Source organism: Pithys albifrons, chromosome 2 (assembly GCF_047495875.1).
Source record: "Pithys albifrons albifrons isolate INPA30051 chromosome 2, PitAlb_v1, whole genome shotgun sequence".
Classification (NCBI taxonomy): Eukaryota; Metazoa; Chordata; class Aves; order Passeriformes; family Thamnophilidae; genus Pithys; species Pithys albifrons.
The window spans coordinates 64,351,003-64,374,900 of NC_092459.1; the positions used below are offsets into that span (position 1 = coordinate 64,351,003).

The 23,898-nt window shown below is 35.1% G+C and overlaps 1 protein-coding gene across 2 annotated transcripts in view; it reads left to right on the forward strand.

Annotated features, from left to right (window-relative positions):
• SYNE1 (spectrin repeat containing nuclear envelope protein 1) overlaps positions 1 to 23,898 on the forward strand; it is a 255,666-nt gene that overhangs the window by 39,824 nt on the left and 191,944 nt on the right. For both annotated transcript variants that reach the window (XM_071549312.1, XM_071549313.1), the window contains exons 15-31: positions 50 to 146; positions 1,644 to 1,846; positions 5,343 to 5,507; positions 7,006 to 7,158; positions 7,608 to 7,751; positions 8,632 to 8,805; positions 10,274 to 10,432; positions 12,468 to 12,632; positions 13,211 to 13,345; positions 14,647 to 14,805; positions 15,042 to 15,250; positions 15,515 to 15,623; positions 16,840 to 17,004; positions 18,906 to 19,073; positions 20,158 to 20,334; positions 21,721 to 21,861; positions 22,860 to 23,020. In XM_071549312.1, coding sequence (XP_071405413.1) covers positions 50 to 146; positions 1,644 to 1,846; positions 5,343 to 5,507; positions 7,006 to 7,158; positions 7,608 to 7,751; positions 8,632 to 8,805; positions 10,274 to 10,432; positions 12,468 to 12,632; positions 13,211 to 13,345; positions 14,647 to 14,805; positions 15,042 to 15,250; positions 15,515 to 15,623; positions 16,840 to 17,004; positions 18,906 to 19,073; positions 20,158 to 20,334; positions 21,721 to 21,861; positions 22,860 to 23,020 — 2,684 coding nt within the window. The remainder of the gene's footprint in view (positions 1 to 49; positions 147 to 1,643; positions 1,847 to 5,342; positions 5,508 to 7,005; positions 7,159 to 7,607; positions 7,752 to 8,631; positions 8,806 to 10,273; positions 10,433 to 12,467; positions 12,633 to 13,210; positions 13,346 to 14,646; positions 14,806 to 15,041; positions 15,251 to 15,514; positions 15,624 to 16,839; positions 17,005 to 18,905; positions 19,074 to 20,157; positions 20,335 to 21,720; positions 21,862 to 22,859; positions 23,021 to 23,898) is intronic.

Below are 23,898 nucleotides of genomic sequence, written 5' to 3' on the forward strand. Positions count from 1 at the left end.
CACATTCTAATTATCCTTATTCTTAATAGCTATCTTTATTTCTTTTCAGGCTGTTATTGAAAATAGTAAGTTCTTTGAGCAGTATGAAGTTACTTACCAGATCTTGAAAAGAGCAGCTGAAATGTATGCCAAAGCAAATGGCTCAGGTAAATGTCTATATTTCTTTCATCAATGGGACAGCATTTTAATCTTTTTAAACATAAGTTTTCTCTAAAGAGGACTCTTAATATTTGTTTCTATCATGCAGCAGAGCTGTACCCCATGAGCAGCTGCATTTCACCAGAGACTACAGCCTCTGGTAGCAATGTCACATATTTTCTAGCATGTCACCTGGTCCAAAGCATGTCCTCCTGCTGTTAGATATCCTCCTACAGATTTTCCAGTCTCCAAAGGAGGGTAGCCATGTGCAGACTTTCCTCATGGGAGAATTCCATTGTCTATGCTAACTATTGATTTGGGCCAAAACTGTTCCAGAGACCAAATTAGGAGCAGGTACCATCATGCTCTGTTGCCTGGAAATACTCCCTGGCATGGCTTCATTTACTAGAAAAACACAAATATGGAGCTGGTCCCAGTATCACTGTAGTTGCAAAAATTGTCACTGGATTTATTGAAGGTTCTTCAATAACTCTGAAAACCTGTAAGAGGAACTCAAATGATAGTTGAACTATGGATATACATGAGCAAAATGTGTAGCTGATTCAACAGCTGCCTCCTGTCATTCCTGAACACTGCCGAGTTCAGTGAGAATTCGAGGGCAATATTTGACCTAGATAGTAACAGACATGAGATCATTTTAATCTCTGCTGACAGTAATGTCTGTGGAGGATTGCTGCAACTGCTAAAAAGGAGACAAAATAGATATTTTTGTTTATTGCAAAATTTAAGTTGATAATGATGCCCAAGTTTTACAAAACTAAACATTTAATACAAGATATTCTTACAAAGAATGAGTCATAGATTTGTTCAATGGTATTAATAAAATCCAAGAAAAGATTTCTTCCTAAAGAAAAAGTATTTATGAATTCAGCAATAGCAGTGTAAATTAGAGAACACCTTAGATAAAAAATGTTTAAAATATCTATATTCTGTATGTTTTATCAAGTCTCAGCATTTACTTGGTCCTTTTTCTTCTCTGGTTTTTGGTTGTTTTATTCTCCTGGAATGAAGACACATTTATTACTTTATTGCCATGTGGAAAATACTGAAAATTAAATGGCAAGAATTAGTGGCATATTAGTTTCAAAGTCAATGGAAGAAAGATCAGAATTTCATTCCATATTTTTCGATGCAGGAATAATATGTCTTTTTGTATTATATATCTCTAATTTAGGCAAGTTTGCATCTTGATTTCTTTTGTTGCAGACTTGAAATGAATGCCACACAGAATATGCGGTGTTCGTGTTTTAATTTAGCATTCATTTTAAATACTTTCCTCAGTTTTTAATTCACAGCTTTATTTTCTCAGTTATGATTTTGCACTAATTTGGGCTATGAAGTGAACATATGTATATAAAAGCCTACTGAAATAGAAGTTACAGTAAAATATAATTCCCTAATGAGAATGGATAAGCATAGCATAAGGTTCAGCTTTACAGAAATAATAATGTACCAAAATAATCAATGTCTTTCCTGTATCTCAGTGGAAGAAGTTGAGAATGTGATGAAATTCATGAGTGATACCACAGCTCAGTGGAGGAATCTCTCAGTAGAGGTGAGAAGTGTAAGAAGTATGTTGGAAGAAGTAATTGCTAACTGGGACAGATACAGCAGCACTGTGGCAGGTCTACAAGCCTGGCTTGAAGATGCTGAAAAAATGCTGAATCAGCCTGAACAATCTAAAAAGGTATGCACTAATAACAAATGTATCTGGCTATTTTGTAAATTATAAAAGATGGACTATGTTTTTACATTCGTTTAGCTTGCTTTGTGAAATGTCACACCAGAGAGATTTTTTTTTTCAGACTTTCCATACTGTCTTCATTCATCATAGGTATTTCAAGTTTGCTTGTATAGCTTCTACAGGCATATACATAAGCATATACACACAGTGAAGGAAAGCATGATCTGTGATAATATGGCTAGAGTCATCTTTCATGTGAATACAGGGCAGCAGAATTGCTCAGAGATAGAAATGTTGTATGATTCAGAGGCAAATACAGCTCTTAACACCAAAGTGCATGGTCATGGACTACACTTTAAGAAAATTATTTTTTCCGCTGATTTTTCTACCATGTAGATGACAGATTTCAATATTCATTGCCTTACAATATTATTAATGTGTATTGTTATGTTTGATGGGTAAGTGATTAGATCATTTCCCTGGCATTTTAGAAATCTTTTAGACAAATCATTTTGGGGACCTGTAGTTAAAAATATTTTTTTTCTTCTTTTTTCTTATTTTTTTTTGATACAGTACTTAAGCAATAAGATTTAAGTTTATGAACCTTTCATAATGACCTAGATTGACTTGAATAGTACTGCATTTAATAGGTGCTAAATCTAAATTTTCGCCCAATCCCAATGTAGCAGCTGTACAGCTCGTAACATGAAAGCAGGGGTTTCATAGGTCATAAGATGGCAAACTGACATAAGGTCAGGAACGAGCTTTTAATGTTGTCTGAAAGAACACTATAATTTCTTTTTAAAGCTTGTTACTTTAAACTGATATAAAATAATGAAATACACTTTTCAAATAAATAAAAGTCTATGCAAAGGAATAGTCTGGTGTAATATAAACACAAACTGATTGAGAAGGATGATATTAGGTGATCAAGGTGATCTTAAATAATGGTGTATGTTTTGTGTAAGTAACTGGACAATGTTCAAAATTTAAAAATTCTTAAATCCATTAATATGAATAAAATAAAAACATTTACTTCTCTGATCAGATCTATAGCTATCATTAAAGATTTTTCTGAGCAGGACTTTTAATATACTCATAGAGTATATACTTGTGTCTGATTTCTAACATGTCCAACAAGTAATTCTTACCATTTTCATAAAAAGCCTTTTTGAAAACCCTAGACATGAAAGTAATATTCTTCCTAAAATGCTAATTTCCTCTTAAAATTACATTGGCAAAAAACTGTTATAAGATTATTGAGTTGTACCATAATCCACCTGTAGACTGAGATATTTTAGAAGTGATTTGTACTTTTAATGTTGGATCTATCACTCCACAGCAATGATGCCCCAATTTAGCAGTTTTACTATTTGATTATTAGAACCCAAAGCATTCTTATATTCGTTTGTACAACTAAGTCTTACAGCTATCCGGAAAAGCATCTGGAATACCAGGTGAAATATGATAACTATTGTTTGAAATATGGCATAAAACATTTTTAAACTTTCCAAAATATTTGTTCTGTAAACCCACAAATGTATGAGTAATATGATGCAGTTTCTCATTTGCAAACCTTACCCATACTACTTAAACCCACTATATGCTATCTTAGGCAAAGGCCACAGCCCTTTACCCTGTTGTCATGTTTTATTCTTCTTTTTGTTGTCTCTGTATCGCTTTGAGACCAGCACATACCATTGTTCTTTCTGGAAAATGAAGTGGCTTGCTGGTTTTCTTATTGGATTATGTTTTCACAGAGCTTACTGTGAACCTGTAGCACAGTTCTTGCAAAAAAAAAAAAAAAGATAAGTATGCACTTGGATTTTTCAAACTGCTCCTTCTACATCTCCTTTGTTTACTTGCAGTACCTTTCAAGCCCTTTCAATAATAATCTCATTGTAACTGCACTCTCCCACAGTTTTCTCACACATCTGTGTCCAGAAGGTTTCAGAGAGCTTCTAGATCTCATGTGGGGATTTCCTCAAAAAGTGCTGCATTGTATCTGCCAAACTTGTTTAAATTTTACACATGCTTTAGGTTGGCTTCTGAAATGTAGTGAGTCCCCATCAGGGTCTGAGGAAGCTAGTGGTTTGTGGGAATAAGTGTGCGGGAGCAAGGATGTGAGTAGTTTACCCCATTTCTTTTTCATTCTTGACATCTAGTAAGCCTGACCATTGAAGGACTGACCAGTGCCAGATTCAGTATATTCAGTAGACTTAATTTCTTTTGAATGTGCTTATAGAGGGTAGCCTTTGCACAAAGCAAGGGATATGCTCCATTACAAGTGGAAAATTCAAACTGCAGATATAATTTACTGAGTTGCTTAAATTTATTCACTGATATATATCTGTACACAGCACCTGTGCGCTATGGATCTCAGCTTTAGGAATTGAAAACACTCTGTGTTCTTTCAGATGCAACTGAAAAGAAAGAGTCAAATGGATGTATATTCCTCAGTTCTTTGCTCAAGACATTGGACCAGCATACATCCATATGACCTTTTCAGTTGCATTTGAACTGCTTTTACATGTGGATAAGTTATGACAAGTACAAACTGTAAAGTTTCAGAACAGTAGCTCTGAAACTTGGGATGCCTGACAATATGGTTTCACATCTACCCTTGAGTAAAGGCTTGCATGGGACTATCACTGTCAGATGAACAGTCTTGGAATTATAGTGTAGATTGATAATCATAAGCAAAATGGATCACTGCCCATTCCTAGGTCCTAAGGGCCAAGGGTAGCAGGGATAAGCCAAAGCTATGTCCAAGAAAATGTGGGCAATCATGAAACAGAGACTGAGTCCTGTTTTCTTTACTGGTATAGCTTGAGTCATAGAGCCTGCCTGAGATATTTCTCATCCTCTTGAAAGGTGAAAAGGAAGGGAGGGAGCTGGTCTTTGTCTTCTCCACCAATTTATGTTCATATATCTGCCTACAAGTTGCATACAGTCTATTTACACTGTTTCACAGGGACGGGGTTAAAAAATCAGTGAAAACCATTCCTTTCACCTCTGCACTCACCTGCTCTGAGATAGGAGGAAGCACAGATAAAGAATCAGTCTTCACAGGTCTGGGATGCCAGACCCTGGAAAGCTGCATGTAGTTCACAGCAGGGGAAGGACTCCTCTACAGCCAGTGTTTGGCTCAGGTTACTACCAGCCCATGTTGTTTCAAGACAAGACAGAAATTAGATGAACCCTAAGATTGTTTTTAGTTATGGAGCTTTCGCTTAAAGAGGAGTTCTATTTGTTGAACTGAAGCTACTCACCTGAATAAAATGACATGTAAGTAAACCAGCAGTAAATTTTAGTTCTACAGGTTACATTCACAAACACTGAAATTCTACTATGGCATATTTGATGTAAAGAGCTTCAGAGGATAATTGTTCAAAGAGTTTTTATCAAGGCATGAGCTTTTGCTTAAATTTGAGTTCATGACTTAAGGTAAAGATTAATTGAAAAGGTTTTGGAAAGATGTTTTCATTTTCTCCTTCAGGATTTCTTCCGGCACTTACCTCATTGGATCCAGCAGCACACAGCCATGAATGATGCCGGTAATTTTCTGATTGAAACGTGTGATGAGACCATTTCCAGAGATCTTAAACAGCAGCTTCTTTTACTAAATGGAAGATGGAGAGAATTGTTTATGCAAGTTAAGCAAGTAAGTGATTTTGCCCTTGTTAGTTTTAAATATTCACTTTGTCATTTCCATGAAAGCAAAACAGATTGCCCCACTAGCAAGACTATAGGACAACCTACTAAAATGCCTAGCTGTTCATCATTATTCAAATTATAAATTATTCCCTGACAGAAGTTAATTTTATTTGGGCTCTTCCTTTATTTATCTTTTTTGGTTATACAGCTATTTTTTAACATTTTTGACTAGTATAGGCTGTAGGGTTTTTTGCTGTGGTCACCTATCTTGATACAGAGAATGTTATTTAAAAATATCCTTTACTGTTCCTCAAAGAAAATGATTGGTTTTCAGTAGCTATGGTTATTATAAAAGCTCTGTACAGCTAAACAATGAAAATTGAGAAAGGCATTATTCTAACTACATTTTGATGAAAGTTGTGTTCAATTATTGTACTGCAACCATAAACATCTACAGTGCAAGTTAATTAACTAAATGTTTTCTCCAAATCAGTCAGATTTTACTTCTATCTTACCTACAAGGAGGCGCTGATAGTAAACAAAAAAAACCCCTACCCTTAATCTCATTAAAGAGATTATACTGTTAGGAAACAAAATTTTCTTTCTTTATTTGCTCTTTAAAAAGCAAAGAGAAGATGTGAGCTTAATTGCACAGAAGTATTTCACATCTCACAAAAACATTAGAAAATATCTTTGCTATAGTCAATATACATCTAATGATATTGTCCTCTTCCAGTGATTTTAAGTGACAGTTGACCGAAGGCACTCTATTTGTTTTCCCTACTGACATGATTATTTCTTATTCAGTCAAGTTAAAATGAAAAACAAATAATGATTGCCTCTCTTTTACTGTAACTTTTCTGAACTGTTGACTAGAATGTTCTCAAGCTTTCTTTGCTGATGATATTTAGAGTAATTCACTTATGTCAATGCCTCTTCCTCTACTTAGGCAGGTTCTTTCTTTTGCTGGCTATATGGTTTTTCACTATGGCTTTTCACCATTTTTCACTGTTTTTTCACCTCTTCTGTCATACAACTCTTTCTACTTTCTATGTCCTATGTTTCCCCTGCTTCCAGCCAGCATTCTTTTACTGAAATTTTTCTTATCCTTCATTTTTTCCAGGCTTTTCCCATTCTATTCTCTTTGTTGAATTTTCAAAATTGATCATGTAGGTAATAAGAAGGTAATTGAATTGTTGATTCTAAGTTAGAAACAAATGAGAGTCTGGCATTCCCCAAATGATCCAAACCTTAAAGAAAGGCTGAGCTCTGATATGCATGCTGTTCTTTTTAGTATCATCTATATAAAAATAAATGCAGATGATTAATGTATAAATATTTTAGAATATTAGTTTCCATTACATTGTATTTCATTGCATATAATTTTTCGAGCAAACAATTGGACTGAAAACATACTAATTCTCTTAATTTCTTAATTGCCAGATACTTCATTTGAGGTGGTTATTTTTTTTTTATTGCTTTCTTTTTGCTTTACATTTTTGTAGTATGCTCGAGCAGATGAACTAGACAAAATGAGGAAAGAATACATGGATGGTGTTGCCAATTTGACAGCTTTTATTGATGGAAGCAATAGGAAATTTTCAACACCTGTTGAATTGTCCTTCCTTGATTTCAAGATGTTTGTACAAGATTTAGAAGTAAGTGTCTTACTTTCAATTCTTTCTTCTTTATAATAGAGAAATTTGTAACTATTTAACTGTGATAGCACACAATTATTTTAGTATACATTTCCTTTACTAGTTTGGTTTTTTTAACAGTGCTTTGGTATTTGTTGTTATTGGATTTTTTTACTTTGGCTATACAAATATAAATCACTGTATTCTATAAGTGACATTTTTAGAGTAAATTTCCAAAACACTGTCTCACCAGATATTTCTTTCTGTGTAGTTTCAAATGATAAGCAGATAAATTGACTGATACCCTCTGGCTTAGTTTTCATGCATTTGAAACATGACCCATTCTTCATTAAAATCAGTGATGAAAATAATTGATAATTAGAATATATATCTGTTCTCAGTCTTGCATCACCCATGAATGTATAAATGCATAAATGTTGTTGAAATATTTTTCAAAAAACTTGTTTCAGAATACTAAGCAGAGGTTGCCTGCAATGGAAGCTCAGTACAAAGCGGTTACAAGAACAGTGCAACTTATTACAAAAGAAGTTTCCCAAGAGGAAGTGAATGAAATGCTGGGAGCTTTGACACGGATCAAAGAGCAGCTGAGCAAGGTTGCAGAATGCTTTCTCTACTACACATATTGTTGACTGTTGAACTGATAGATAGTAAGCTCCTGTACATACATGCTCACATATGTGCATTTGAACAAACATAATTGTAACAATAGATTGATTTAGGGTGGAGAATATCTTACTTCTCTTAGATGCTAAGATTACCATGCTTACATTTAATATTGTTTTCCTTTAAGAAGTAATGCAGTATGAGGGTTGGTTTCTTGTAGCCTCATTATGCTGTGTGCTGAAGGAATCTGCAATGATATGGAATCTCCTGGTCCTGGATTATCAGTCCTTTAACCTAGGAGAAGTGTGTGCTCTCTGCTTACCCCGACCATGTGGTCTCTGAGAGCCCCCAGAAAGGACACACAGGGATCACCGGCGAAGGCAGGAACAAAGAGGAAGTTTAATCGGGGTACAGGTTTATATGGACTTTGGAGGGATACAAATTCACCAATAAGGGACAAGAGGGAAGTCTGGATTTGTGCCAATAGGAGTAAGGGGATTTACATTTAATGGTAGGGGGTTACAGGAAATATGAGGTCACAGTCCTTCTCCCAGCCCCCTGGCCTGGCAGGGGTTTATGGGAAGAAGAAGCAATGACTATGCAGTTTTTACATTTAGTAAATTTAAACCCCATTAAAAACATCAGTTATTAAAGCATTCTCAGTGGCTGGCGTATTTTCTTCATCCATCCATTTCTGGCATGACATCCTCCAAGCCATGTATTGAGAATGCATTGCCACAATGCAGGATCAGGACTGACTAATGTTTAAAAGACTAGGTAGCCACTATATCAACCTATATGCAAAACCAGTTGTTATTTATTGAATTTTACAAATTTCTCAATTTTTTTTTTTTTTTTAATGGCCAAAAGGCTAAGGAGTGTTCGTGTGCCCTGCTGTATGAATGCCAGCGTTTGCTGTCTCCACTGGAAGAACTGGAGAAACAAATCACACATTTTTATGAATCTCTTGAAAAAGTCAATGAAATAATTTCTATCCTGGATCCTGAAGCACAACCCACAACTGTTCTTAAACAAAAAGCCCAAGTAAGTTTCAAAAGCCTCTTAAAAAGATCTGTAGCCTCTGAGTGTTTGCAATTACCTTTCTAGGAATTTGGATTTAAACTCAGTAAGGTGAGCACATGCTTCTTCATATTCTGGCAACAAATATAACCTTAACTTAAAATCAGTTAAGCATAAATATACAAAGATTGAAACTTGTGTTTCCTTCTAGTGTACTCGGTTTAAATCAAAGAAGTAAATATAAGACTTTTTTTTTAATCTACTGAAAATCAGACTGAAGTATCTGAAATACATTGAATTTTTTATTAAGCAGATTAAATATGATCAGTGTGCATGGTATGTAGCCTAGAAAGTCTAAATTTGAAGTACATATTTCCTTAGAGTTGGATTTGACAGTTAATATAAATAAATTGTTATTTTAATGGGAAGCTGAAGTATTTAAAAGCCATTTAAAGCCCCTTGGAAAAAAATGGAGCAAAGATATTTTATTTCCTCTGTATGTGCGTATATAGGTAAAAATTAGTTCAAGCCCATAATGACTGTGGAGACTGGCCCAATAATTCAACAAGAAGGGTCGTCTCTTCCAGTGATGTCAGGCTCTGATTACATTTCAATAAAAGTGATCTGGTGAGCTTGAATAAAGCCAGTCCATTTATCTTTCTAAGTAAATTATCTTCTGTTTATGAACACCAGGTGAGTTGTGTCCAAACTGCGGGTTCAGGAGCAGCTGCTAAGAGTGCTCCATTCTTCTGTTTTCAAAAGTTAACATGTCAGAGAAGGTCACAATAAAAAGACATGTTGCTTCTGCAGTTATTTGCCAGCCAAGGAACCAAAATCTTATCATTTATATAGAGAGTGCTGATTTCTGTCTGATCAGACATTAAGCCAAGATTTGTGCTAAGGAATAGACTGTAGCTTCAGTAGCAGAATAGTTTCATTACTGCAGGATTTTAAACCTTTTTTTTTCATCCTGTGCTACTTCACACATGTTTTCATTTTTCTCTCTCTTTTTTTTACTCATTACTTAATGTGATTTGTAATGAAATCTGAATTCCAAAAGCTGGCATGAAAAATTAATTTTTTGAAAGGTAGAGGTCTCAACCTGCTACTGAGAGCTGTCATTCTATTATCTATTGATTTCACAGCTGCCTACTTACAATTATACAATAAATATAGAAATCCCGTAACATTAAATCACAGAATAATATATTGACCATCATTCGCTAAAACTATCAGAAGGGCTTGGGTACCTATCTGTGCCTTTTTTTCCTTTTTTTTTTTTTAATAACTAGCTAAAGCTGTATTTGAATAGAGGACTTAGCATACAAGGAGAAAGATGTATTGTCTGTGTTACTCCATATAATATTTTGTGTAGTCTGTTTCTTCCTGTTCTTTGACCTCATCCCTTTTGTTCTTATTGTCAAAACCAACATCTTGTTATTTTGCCAAACTTTTCTATTCTTTCTAATGAATATATGTTTTTTTCTTTCAGGATTTGGTAGCTTATCAAGAAAGTTGCAAGAAAGATCTGTCCTTGATTGAGAGAAACAGTCAGAGTATCCTGCAGTGTGTGGCTTCAAGTGAAGTGTTAAAGCATTTCCATCAGTCAACATTTCAGAAGAAAGTTACACAAGTTGAAATTACTTTTCAGGTAATAATATCATACCTTGGTGCATATTTTTGAAAGTATATTCATATGCAGTTGATCCATCCTACTGATGCATCCATGTCATCACTCTGTAGCTACCATCCTGGATAACCCTTCTCTCTGGTGCCAAGTTATTAATTAAGGATTTGTCTCTATTAGGTAATAAGTGTTCAGGGGACTGACAGTCATTTTCTCCATGCAGTTATCCAGAGGTGGGCTGCCACAGCGGAACCTGGATTTAAGAGAACTTTCACATGTCTCAGGCTCCTTTGGAATAAGGAACCTGAAATCCTGCTGTAAAGGCTGCACTGGTTTTTGTTTCTCTTGACTTTATTATCTTAGCTAATTATTTGCTTCTATATTCCCATACATCCCATTTCACACAAAGCATGGAAGATGGAAACTTTTGCATGTGCTACTATTGTTGGGTTTAGAATTCCTTAGAAAATGTTGTGGAATGTGAATATAGAAAGTTGCAATTACATTGCATTTGTTAATAAAGAGATGTGTGCTTTGGGCTACATTCCCACTTACCTGTAGAGCTCTGTGTTGTTATTGTTATTTTCAGGGCTATTCAGCCCCGTCTAGCCCCACACTAATATGAAAGCCATTACACATGGTGTGATTTTGAGGGTTATCTGTGCAGAGTTAAGAGTTGAACTTGGTGATCCTTCTGTGTCACTTCCAACTCAGTATATTCTATGATTTTATGATTATCTTGGAGCCAGATCTCCAGATATTTGGTTCTATTATATTTGTCTTCACACAATTGTTGCTCAGTAGAAAGCTATCTAAACTGAATTTTGAACTTCGGAAAATCACCTATTGGTAAAGAGCTCTCTGAGAGGTGGATTACAAAATTTTTATTGTATTTTGTCAGTTGTACATCTAGGTAAGTGGAGTTTGATTTATAACATAAAAATCACCCAGAAATCATTATTTAAATTTAGCTTATAGTAGCCAAAGCAGATACCATCGTAACTTGGTAAATTTACTGTGTTCAACATCTGTTATTCTGTTCTTGTAAAGTTGGACAGTAGTTTATCTCTTCTTTTGTTAGAAAATAAACCTATACAATGTGGTTTAACCATACAAAAGTGACATACGTAGAGTTAACATATTGAAAACTGGCAGTTTTTCATGTAAAGAATACATTCCTTTTTAATTCTAATATTATGCATTTATTTTATCAGAAAACTTCAAAAAGATTTAGTTATATGTTTAAGTTGAGAATGACAGATTTGATTAGCTCACTGGATAAACTCATAACAGTGTTTTACTCTGCTGTTTGTAATCAGTGAGAGTGATGAAGTGTATGTATAGTAATCATATAGCAGTGTTGGAATTACCTTGCAGCAGTTAAACTGCTGAACTGTTCAATTCTCCTGGTAAGTTTTGTTACTTGCTTATGGAATTGTAATCCCTGAATCATGCAATACACCGGGACGGACTAAAAAGCATAATGGAAGAGCTGTGACTAGGATTGCAAATCAAAAAGATTTCAACTAAACCAAAAAATTTGATTTCTTATAAGCATCTTTCTACCTGGCGACTTATCTGACCTACTCATGTGATATTGATATGAACTTCTTCCAGGTCAGAAGACCTGTAGCACAGAACTGGCTGGATCCATGGGTCGAACCACCTTGGTGTCATGTAATGTTAGAAAGAGGTAGTTTGATACTAGGGAAACATGACATGGCAAACATTTCACTGTATCAGGTGTTTTATATTTGAAAGCAGGCTTTAGGAAAGAAACACACTAATCAAATGGCAGAGGCATTCTGAAAGTATCAGAGACTTCTATATTAGATATCTGCTAATTTATTTTTTTTCAATGAAGGATGACATTAGCCCAAGTCTTAGTGTAAATATTAAACATTGTGAAAATGAGAGCATGAGAGGGAGAAGCATGGGGAAAAGCATATATTTAAGAGAGTGACACAAATTAAATGCATGTTTTGTAAGATCATGGTGAAAGAGAGCAAATAACAATCAGTGTGAAAGTGCCAGCTCATTTTCTTTGCTTGTAACTCAGAATATGGTCAGGAAAGCTGGTGAGTGGAGGAAAAACATAGAAGCAAATAGCCGTTTGATGAAGAAATTTGAGGAGTCTAGAGCAGAACTGGAGAAAGTAATACAGATTGCCAATTGTTGCTTAAAAGAAAAAGGAAATCCTGAAGAACTTCTCAGGAAACATAGCGTGAGTAAATTCTTTGACCTTCCTCATGGAAATCTTTGAGTGCATGACATACAAGTGAAAAGTCTGATTAATTCTGAAACTCATGTGTATTTCTTGCACTGTAGAAGTTATACGGATCAGGTAAAACTAATGCTAAGATTGAAAACCAAAAAGGAATGATCCCCTCTCTTACTGACAGGATGTAAGCAATCAGAAGATGAAAAGACCCTGTAGAACTTAGGGCAGATTTTGTCAGTAGAATCATTGGGAATTAGGACACTACGTTTTGCCAGTCTGATGCACCCACTCCTTTTTTTTTCAGATTAATATCTGTGTCTGTATTATAACCATTGCATATGCATGTAGCTTTAAAATGTGTTCTTGTTAAAACACCATCCTCATGTACTGACTGAGAATTAGTTGATTTTCTGGACTTTAAATAGCTAGAAATAGTTATTTCCTTAGCTCAAACTTCAATTCTTCAATGCAGCAGAGGTAACCTTGAAACATAGTGTGTGTTAGGGAACTTTATGTGGCAGGTTATCATATCAATAACCAGCTTCATCTTCTCACCCTCTCACTTTCTGCCTCAACTTCAGGAATTCTTTAACCAGTTGGATCAGAGAGTCCTAAATGCCTTTCTGAAAGCTTGTGATGAACTTACTGACATCCTCCCAGAGCAAGAGCAACACAGTCTGCAGGAAGCTGTGAGAAAACTTCATAGACAATGGAAGGTTAGTGAATGATTTCTCTGGAAATTTTAAATCTTAGTTTCAGAGAGTTTTTTCATGACCTATATATTGAATAAAATAAAATAAAATATTGATTATTGGGGTTCCTGTACAACTGGAAAAAATGAAAAAAAAAATCTCTTTTACACCATTAGATACCACTATACCTGAGAAAAAGCTGTGTCAAGTAAAGTGGTTAAGTGAAGTCAAGAAATGTGAGATATTAATTATAAAACATTAATTCCTCCCTCCCCCTCCCTTATATACAGCCATAGTGATACCTGCATTACGAACATTTCTTGGCAATAGGTGCTAGCTTTTATTTATGCTTATGTTGGATGCTTGCAGTTACTTTCCCATTCAAACAAACAAAATCTCTAAGAGATCAGGCAATCGGTTTAAATTTGTCCTATGCCAAAGACTAACAACTGAAAAAAATCTTGCTCATAAGCTATGGAAGTTTTTGCCTGCTACAGCATGTTGCTGGTCAAAGCTGGAGTGACAAATGATTGGTCTCTCAATAGCAGGCAAGCGGAAACCTCTGGAAGCACTTGTGAATACTATTTTATGTAGGGAAAAAGCTGAGCTATTTGTTGTAGCGAGAGGTTTTTCCTTGTCCCAGCCTGCCCATCCCCGACAACACCCCGGGTTTCAGCATCCGGATACCTGGATGAATTCTCACAGAGGTAAAGGTCCAGGCTCCAAAGTGGGTTAAAAGAATGTTCAGCATCACTTTACTGGGGGGTGAACAGCTTATATAATGTTTTCTGGGGTACACGTGAACTGGGACAGCTTAGGGATAGGTCAAGAGGTCTGTGCACGAGGCAAGGGTCTCTTTTCATTGGCTGAAAGCCAGCTACCACGATCTGGCCACACGTTGGGCAGCCCAACCTCTGGCGACAGCCTGTCACTGCCTTGGGTTGTTTACCTCCTCCTTCAGGCTGCCCCAAGGTCAGGCTGACCTTGCTAGCTTGCTAGGTCCTAATGTGAGGTCGTGCATGTGCAGGGACTGGGGCCAAGCCTCTCCTACAATTTTATACAGGAAATATTTGGTACATCTTGCCAAGAATGAAGATGTCTCTGTAATGCACAATTTAGTACCAACTTATGACCTTATAATAAATCTAGGGCATATTGGTAACAAAGTAAATACAGAGAAACAAACCCCTATCTGTTCCCGCACATGCATGCCTAATTTTCTATATTACCAGTTTTTAAATAATCTGTTTGTAGTAACTTCACCCTGAAATAATGGAGGTAGTATTTTCTCTCTGTGCTTCATTATTTCTCCTGTGGGTGTGTAGGATCTTCAAACAGAAGCCCCATATCATTTGATCCACTTGAAGATTGAAGTACAGAAAAGCAAGTTTCTGGTCACAGTGGAGGAGTGCAAAGCTGAACTAGCTCGACAGAACAAGGTGTTATCAAGAGAAGGCAATGAAAGAATGATCAAGGATCACCTGGTATGAATTATACTCTACCATGAAGGCATTTGTAGAAATACATTTCAGTGTCAACAATAAACAGAAATTCTGACTAACATTTAAGCCACTAAACACTTTGTGCACAGCTTATATCAGATCAATTATTGTGATCATTAACAAAATTTTTTATTTGAGCTTAGTAGTTTATGAAGAAAGTTAATAATAGACATGCCAGTTTGTATTAATATTGAATTGTCTGCTTTATTTCCCATCAGTTGTTCTTTGGTGATAAGGGATCTTACCACCTCTGTGAGAAAAGGCTACAGCGAATTGAAGATCTATGCCAAAAACTGCCAGTTTCTGATCCAGTGAGGGGTACCTTGGAAAGCTGCCAACGAATCCTGAAGGAGCTCAAATCCCAGATAGACAGCACATACATAAAGCTAACAGAGCACTCGGACACCTGGAAGGGCTATAAGAGCAGGTGTCAGCTCAATTGCTACCTGGGTCTTGTAGAGCCATATGCATGGTCACTCCTCTATATGTTGTCATACATAATTACCACTCTAAGAATGGTATTATGATGATAGCTTCAAGTAGAAAACTATAATCTATGTAGTAATTCAACAAATTATAGTGGGGCTTGAGTAGATTTTATAAACTTTTGCTTTTAAGGGATTACTGTTGGTGGTGGAAATTTTTATTTAACTTTTTTCTCTGTTTTGCATTGTGTGATGTTTTATTTCAGATTTGCTGAATTGGCAAATTGGATTTCATCAACAGAAAGAGAGCTAAAGAAGATAAAGGAAAATGTTAATGATACTGCCAAATACAAGCAATGTAAAGCATCTGTTGGGGTGAGTCCTTGGCTTATGTTCTAACCAAGCTATGATCATCGCTGCTGGGACTCTGGATAAAATTGTATTCTGAAGCTGTGCAACTGTTTTAGTATGGATATCATAGTAACTGCTGATTCCTGGTATTCTTAAAAACATTTTCAGGAGAAAATTACACATGCAGCAAAGTCAGGCAGAAGTTTTATTAATTTAGAGAATGACAGGTCCCTTTCCCTGTATATTTATAGCATGAAAAATAGAGGATTAGATAGAATAAATCTGTGCAGCTCATCCTATCTCAGTTAAAAATGCTGTGCAAAGACAAGAATTTCTGTATTGCAGGATTTTGAATGATCTTACATTTAATTACTTACATTTAAGGAAATCTTCTATAATAAAAATGTCTTCTACAATAATATAAGAGGGGAAGAAAATATATTCTACCATTCACTTTTGCTTTGGTGACTGGTAACACAATTGATACAATAATTGAAGATTGAGTCAATTAATTAAATTAGAGTTTAAGTCAATAATTTATTGTGTCACTTGGGACCCAGCTTGACCCTTTTTTCTTTTTTTTTGTTTTTTATTTCACATACTAGAAGCAAAAATAGGAATGTCACACACTGTAGGTGTTTGTCTGAAATTCATAGCAGGTTATGAGGCTAACTGTACAGAGAAACATTACTTGGATGACCATGACAAAACTGATAGACCTTAAGCTTAAAGGATACTTCTGCTCCAAAACGTCTGATTTACTCCCATAGTTTCATTAGTACTGTCACAAAGATATAAATTAACTACTGGGTGAAAAAAGGAGGGGAAGAGTTATTTAAATAGGAAAAAGAAATAAACAAAACTGTATCATATGAAATTCTGTATTTGGGAAAGTCAGCAATTAAGATTTAAAGTATAACTAAGAAATATGGTCAATATGTGGAAAAAAGTATGTGTGGCATCTGCCTTTTATCTAAGTAAAAATATTTGTGAAGGAAAAGTACTCCACTACTACTTACCAAAGAACAGTCTAATTAGTGTGGAGTGAAGTCTGTGGAAGAAATGCATAATGTCTGGAACAGAAACTGATAGGGTATGGAAATTAAAAAAAATACTAAATTTCTAGTGTTAAAAACAAAGTAGTACATTTAAACTACTAATCTTTGAACTGATACCATGAATGCCACTTACTAATATGCTTTGTTTATTTGAAGAAAATATGTTTTGATTTTTTCTGTAGGAAATTAGAAAGCATATTCACAACCATGGAGAAAATCACAGCTGGCTGAAATCTAGACTTGCTGTTTTGACTGCAGTATGTCCTGAGTTGGAGGCCAAAGAGACAGAAGATGAGCTTTGTAAACTTTCCAGTGACTTCAAGGGACTCCTAGATTTGCTGGCTGAGGTATAGTTGTGAGGGACACAAGAACTCTTCATTTACAGTGTCACCTGAAATTATATCAATCGTAGCTTCACAACCATAAGTTCCCTGCTGTGCTTTTTAATTAAACTGCAAGCATTCAGCAGGGAAAATTCATTTGTACTCCATGGGGAGCAAAGCATTGAGAGTAGCAGGCAAAAATTACTGACATTATTATAGTGGATCTTTTCCTTGTGCAGAATTGGAAAGAATCACAGTAAATGTTCTCAAATCAAAATGTCAGTAATTCTAGTTTTTTTAAAATCAGCTTGTAGTGAAGATTGGAAAACCATGATGCAGATCAGCTAGTGAATATAGAGTTTTACTTCAATCTTATTTTATTTATCTCTTATGCTGAAATAATGCACTACTTTGGGGTAATTTCTAGTCATTAAGGATGTGTAACATGGCTTGAATTTGTAGGAAAAAGCTGTAATTCTGAGACTTGAATGATAATGAGATATTGTAACTGTGGAAATCATGGAAAATGTCTAACTTATAACAAGCATAACCTCTCAGAACCACTGAACCTTGACTTCTGTGGATTCTCATGGAATTGCTTCACAGTTTTTACAGCTGAAAGAAAAATTGGGTGGTAGCAAAACTTGCACTTAGCAAGTGGAATAGACCCAAAAATAGTTCAGGACAGAGAAAGAGTTTAGGCTTCAAATTCTGTTGTTAGTGTCAATTCCTGTGGAGGTGTTGTTGGAGTTCCAAATGTATAAAAGTTCCATGTGTTTACTGGAACTTTTCTATACTTCTGTGGTGTGAAAATTGTTTGGAAAGTTGGTGCAACCAATGTTGTGATTTCCAAATGACTGCAAAAAAATGTAAGATACTATACTATCTTTATTTTCTTAATGTTTTGTGGGGCTTTTTGGTGTTAAATTATTTTGGTTTTTGCTTTCTCTAAAAGGAAAAAATGTAGGGGAGTGCAAGTTAATGAAATTAATAAAAGACAATAAGAGGTAGAATCTATGTTTATTTTGAATCTAAAATCTAAATGGCTTTCTATACTATAGTTAAAAGACTGCTCATTCTTAAAAGTCTGAATGCTATTTATAAAGTTTGTTAATCAGATGGATGAAACTGTTTAGACAAGGCTGATACCCCGTATTTTCAGAGTTCAGCAATGTTTTTGGAGAGTAAAGACTAAACATCTATATAACATGAAATTTGAAGACTCTCCAAAGTGAATACGGAAAGGAGTGGAGAGGCAAAAAAGGGAGGAGAGAGGAGGGGAGGGGAAAGGTGAAATGGAAAATGAAAATATCTACAGTACTTTATGATTAACTGTAAAACACGGGAACTGCATCAGAAACAGAACCTGTACTGAAAATCAGCTACAAGTAGTTAGCTGAATCATGCAAAGAGGGAAAAACTTTTGGATATGTTGAATAGATATACCTTTTTCTTTAGGAAATTCTGCAAGCTGAGACTGGACATTGCACCACATGCATGTTGTGTTCATAGCAGGGCAATTTAATGTATTTGTGATCCACTATAGCATTGCTCCAGACAGTCCAATTGTTAGCCAGATTTTTTGTGATTGGAATAGCACAGGTGTTTTGGAATCTGGGTCAGCTAGCAAGGATAAGAAGAGTATGCATTTTCTAAGTGATCACCAGTAAGTGGCTGTCACAGATGGCTATTTGTCATATGGCAATGTTATAGGGAGTATGTTTAAACAAGACAATGGTCCACTGTCATATTTTAAGTCCACAGACACTCTTTCAATGTAAAGTTAAAGGTATCAAGAATGCTGGAGATAAAAAGAATTTAAACAATTTACTGTATTTTTTGAAGAAATATTCCAAATGTAAATGTACCCTTAAAATACAGATGTGCCTTACAACATGAAATACTAAAGTTATCTGTAATTGTAGATTGAAAATACTTTAGGCGCTGTTGGAGACTGTGTCCAGTACAAAGAAGAAGTTAAAAGTGCAATTGAAGAGTTAATCAGCAACTCTAAAGAAGTCCAAGCAGAGGCTGAAAGGATCCTGGATACAGAAAGTTTATTACAAGCTCAACAACTACTACTGCATCATCAGGTAGGGCAGTTGCTCATGTCAATATCCAATTTTTTTAAAAGAATTTATGTAATTACATTTTTAAATTATGTCTATTAGCATAACTCTTCAAACTTGGAAGATTATAAAGGAAACAGTCTTGTATGGCCTAGTATTGATTTCCTTAAATGAAAAAGGTTTTCAGTATTTTTTAAACATAAATGCCCGAAGATGAGCTTGTTTTTCAACTTTTATTTCACACACTTTTCTGGGGCACAAAACACCCGAAAAACAAGCTTCATTTTCTGTAAATTTTGGATAACTGTACTCTACAAATATGTAGACTCTCTCTTTTTACCTTTTTAAAGCTTGCATTTCCAATTCAGTCATGGGAAATTGGTTACAATTCTGGCTTTTGAAATTTCTCTACTTCAGCAATTTGATGTGGCCCCAACTCTAAATGATGGGGGAAGGTCTAGCTCAAGTATCACATACTTCTCTAGATAGCTGCTGTTGTGACAAATGGGCCTCCATGCTGTAGGAGTAAAACAGGAGGCATTTTACTCACTGATAATAGATCAAAGCATCTACAGTCTACAGTAATAATCAATGGTATAGCTTGCATACAGCAAGAATCATGGCCTTTAAGGCCAAATATGGGAAATTAACTTTGAGACCTGCTTAAAGCTAATAAAAATAGGAATAATTTAATGCCAGTGTTTGTGCATTATTTAAGTGTTTTACATTAACATCTATTTCTGTATGGTCAGACATGGCTTACTGTCTCACCAAGCACTACTAAGACACTTACCTGTGTCTTATCTAAACTCTTTGGTGTTTGTGAGCACTACTGAGTGTTTTAAGGTTTGTATTGATTCTTTCAATATTCTACATTCCTTATCCATCTTAAGAGAGGTAGTAGAACTAATTAACTTCTCATTGAGTACTTTTTCTTGTGATATGAGTTCTTTTTAGGTAGAAAACGACTTTAACACAGACCCAAAGGTACACAGAGCAGAACTGAGCAGGGAGCTGTGAGCTTGCCTAGCAATGCTGCTGGTATAGGTCAGACATATTAGAAAGGGAAGGGGATGTCTGATCATTCCTGTTGAATGAATCCTTTTAGCAAAGGACAAGGAGACTCCGTGCAAAAAGGCAAGATGTGCAAAAGCAGATTTCCCAAGCCAAACGGCTGCAGATCCAAGGTGGGTTACCCAGCACAGTGCGAGAGGATTTGCAGAAATTGGAAGGAACATTGGAGAACATGCAACAAACTATGGAAAAACGTGAAGAGCAACTGCAGGTGGGTCCTTTGTACACTGAAACAAAACTTCTTGCTTTATTCTTTTTTCTTCTTTTTTTTTCTTCTTTTTTAACTCAGTAAAAACTGATTTTTTTATGTAAAAAGAATTGAGCTCAGTCTCGCCTCTGACTCTTGGTCCTTGGGGTTTTCATGATCAGTAGAAAAACTTTGTGAAGCTGCTGTCTCAGTTGGTTAAAACTTGGTTGTAATTATGCCAAGGTCACATGGGTTCAATCCCCTATGTGGGCCATTGACTTAAGAGTTGGACTCGATGATCCTTGTGGGTTCCTTTCAACTCAGAATAGGCTGTGAGTCTGTGAAATAGCTTTCTGTTTGGAAGTGTTTAAAAGTCCTAACTATTCAGTCATATCAGTTATTTTAAATAATTTCTCTCTGAATTAATTTTTAGATGGGTTCTCTCTGCTGGTTACTAAAGGTGACATTGGCCTTTAATTGAGAGTCCTTGGGCTGGATATTAGGTTAATAACACATGATGTTGTGCAAGTATAATCCTCACAACTACTGTATGACATACATGCTTCATCTTCAATTTAAAGAAGGAAGGAAAAAGTCAGAGAGAAATCCAATGGATCACTTCATCTTGTATCACTAATCACTGGCTGAACTGGGATTAGAATTTATACCTTCTCGCAACCATATGCGATTTACCATTTGCACTTCTCTAAGCAGGATGGAAATCCAGCTCTTTTCACTCCATGCAAATGTTTAAAGTCATCAAAACTATTCCCCATGATAAAACACAAGATGAGAAATATGATCAGTAGAGCTCGAATTACTTCTTAACGTAAATTTTTATTATTGAAACCCATTTTTTCTCTAAGGATTTCCATAAAGAAGGTCTTAAGCTCTACTTCATAATCAAGAAAATAAATTTTTAAACTGTCATAATTCTTATGACTGGTAATTAAATGCTGTGTGTTAATCAAAATTCTACATTATCAGAAATGAGCAAATAGGTTCTTATGTGTGATTTTCCTGTGAGCAGGGATTTTCTTCTACTATAATTTATTTCATTAAAGAACTTGAAAATCTTTTTAGATGTTTTTGACTACCTGTCACCATAAGCATAAGTCTCTTCACGTATTATTTCAGACTTCTTATAGGACATTCAAGATAAGATTTAAATATTACTGGCACTTTAGAGAACAGTACTTTTTTAGCACAGCACAGTATGAATCAGTGAAAATTCAAGGGAAAACTTTTATTTGGTTTAGAACCATTTCATCTGAGTAGATGTTTTTTCAGGAGAAATTATTTTATGTTAGGCTTTTCTCTTTTTTCTTTCTTGGCTAACTTACAATGAAAAGTTTGTTTTCTCCCCTTTGAACTCTTTGTGTTCCTGTTTTGGGTTTGTTTGTTTTTTAGGTCACAATAAATAAATGGGAGCAGTTTGAAAGAGACAAAGAAACGGTAGTAAAATATCTCAATCAAGCAAGCTCTGTACTTGAACGTATCTTAAACTTTAGCAGTTTAGAGAGCCTCTCCTCAGAACTGGACCAGACAAAGGTATTCACTGTGCGAAATACAGGAACTGAGATATCCTTCTGCTTTGCTTTTTGACTTGTGCTGAGTGTATTGCCTTCAATCTTTGCATAGTTTCCCATTATGCCAGTGCTAAATCTATGTACAGATGAGAGACTGCATAAACTGCTTCGAGGTAAAAAGTCATTTTATGAAAAAAAAATCATGAAGGATTACTTTAAAGTCTGCATCTGAAGCATATGCATGAAAATTAAAATGATTTTGAGGACTTGCCATTTCACGTGCTCAGTAATTACCTATGCTAGTAAATCTGTGTTGAGCACTTGCTTATCAACATTGATAGGGTACACTTTGGCAGAGTGGAATGTGACAACTAGCACTGTCTTAGCCCTGAGAAGACAAAGCAGAGACTTCTGCACCATAATATGCCACTTGCCATTAGTAATAGAGAATTATCCCAGCTCATATACAGAAGTAATAATAGTGATTGTTTTTCCTAAGCAATGTGCTTTTCTCACTGGTATTAACCTTTGATGAAGCCAGTAATAAAATATAGATATCTTGGTTATGCTCAGCATCCATTGTTCTGGTGTATGAGTTTAACATTTGTGACAGAAAATAGTTGCTAAACAAAGTGAAAATACAGAATATGAGATACAGCAAAATCCACTTTGTAAATGATTGGATCTAAAAATTAAATAAAGATGCATATCATCTTCCACAATTAAAAATAAATTTCATGATGAGTTACAGAACAAAATTTTGATTTGTGAGTTAAAAACTTCTGCATGTGTAACGTCCCCCGACAACTTTAATTCAAGCTAGTTTGCTCAAATGAACTTTTCTTAAATGCAACATGAAAATAAGTTTCTTCAGAGATTATTTTTATGTATTTACACATTCAAAATATACACATAGGACACAGATACTTTTTTCCAACCACAAATATTGAGGAAAAATACTTTCTGTATGAATATATGAAACTGTTTAAAGTCGTATTAATAAGTCTTACATCCTTACAGGAACTTTCCAAACAGACTGAAGCAATGGCAGTGCAGGCTGAGAATCTGGTGAAGAACTCTTCTGAGATACAGCTTGGTTCAAAGAACAAGCAGTCTCTTCAGCATCAGGCCAAATCAATTCAAGAACAAGTGAAAAAAGTGGAAGTTACTCTTGAAGAAGAGTATGTTCTTAACAAGTCCTAATATTTATTCTTCACTATAAGATTGTATCAGATTTATAGAATATCTTGTTAACATTTCATGTTGTCTCATCAGCTTTATCATTTCCAGCTTGTCCTGACATAAAAACCAAGTTATAGTACCAAATATGTAAAAAGAGTGTGTGCAAATAAAATATTTTTTATATAGTTTATAAAAGTTAGTTACATTTAATATGTCACTTATCTTTAAATCCCAGTCTTGTAAAGAAGGGATAATTGAGCTCATTCTTGAGGTGCTGGACTCTTTCAGAAAGAAAAAACTCAGTGAAAGTGAGAGCAGCACATTTACCCTCAGTTTCCAGTATTCCACTTTCTCCATCAGAGTGTCAAGAAGTGCCTTCATCTTAGCTGAATGCCCAATTATATTTCCTAGGCAATATGAAAAGGTGCTTCTGTTGCTGCAAAACACAAAGGTATCATTTGCCAAATTTTGTTGAAAAAAATTAAATGTTCAAACTCCAAGAAAAGCTTGTTAAAATTTCATCCTTTCTCTCAAACAAGCAACTCAATTATTGAACTTGTTACTCAACTTCAGCTGTTGCTATTCTCCTTTTATCCATATATGCATACCTTTGTATGTATGTATCAAATCATTATTTTTGCATATACTAGATCTGATACACAAGTCATAGATAAATGTGCCAATTCTATCCTGTCTTACTGGAATTACTCTATAGAATTATTTGTTTTGTAAATTCAAGCAGGTACCACCACCTCTATTTGAATATGAGCAAAGGGCAATGTCCAAATTACTTGGATTTTTTTCCCCATATTGACAACTGTCATGTTAATCTGATTTTAATTTAGTTCTATTTTCTTCCTAATGTGGAAGAACAGTT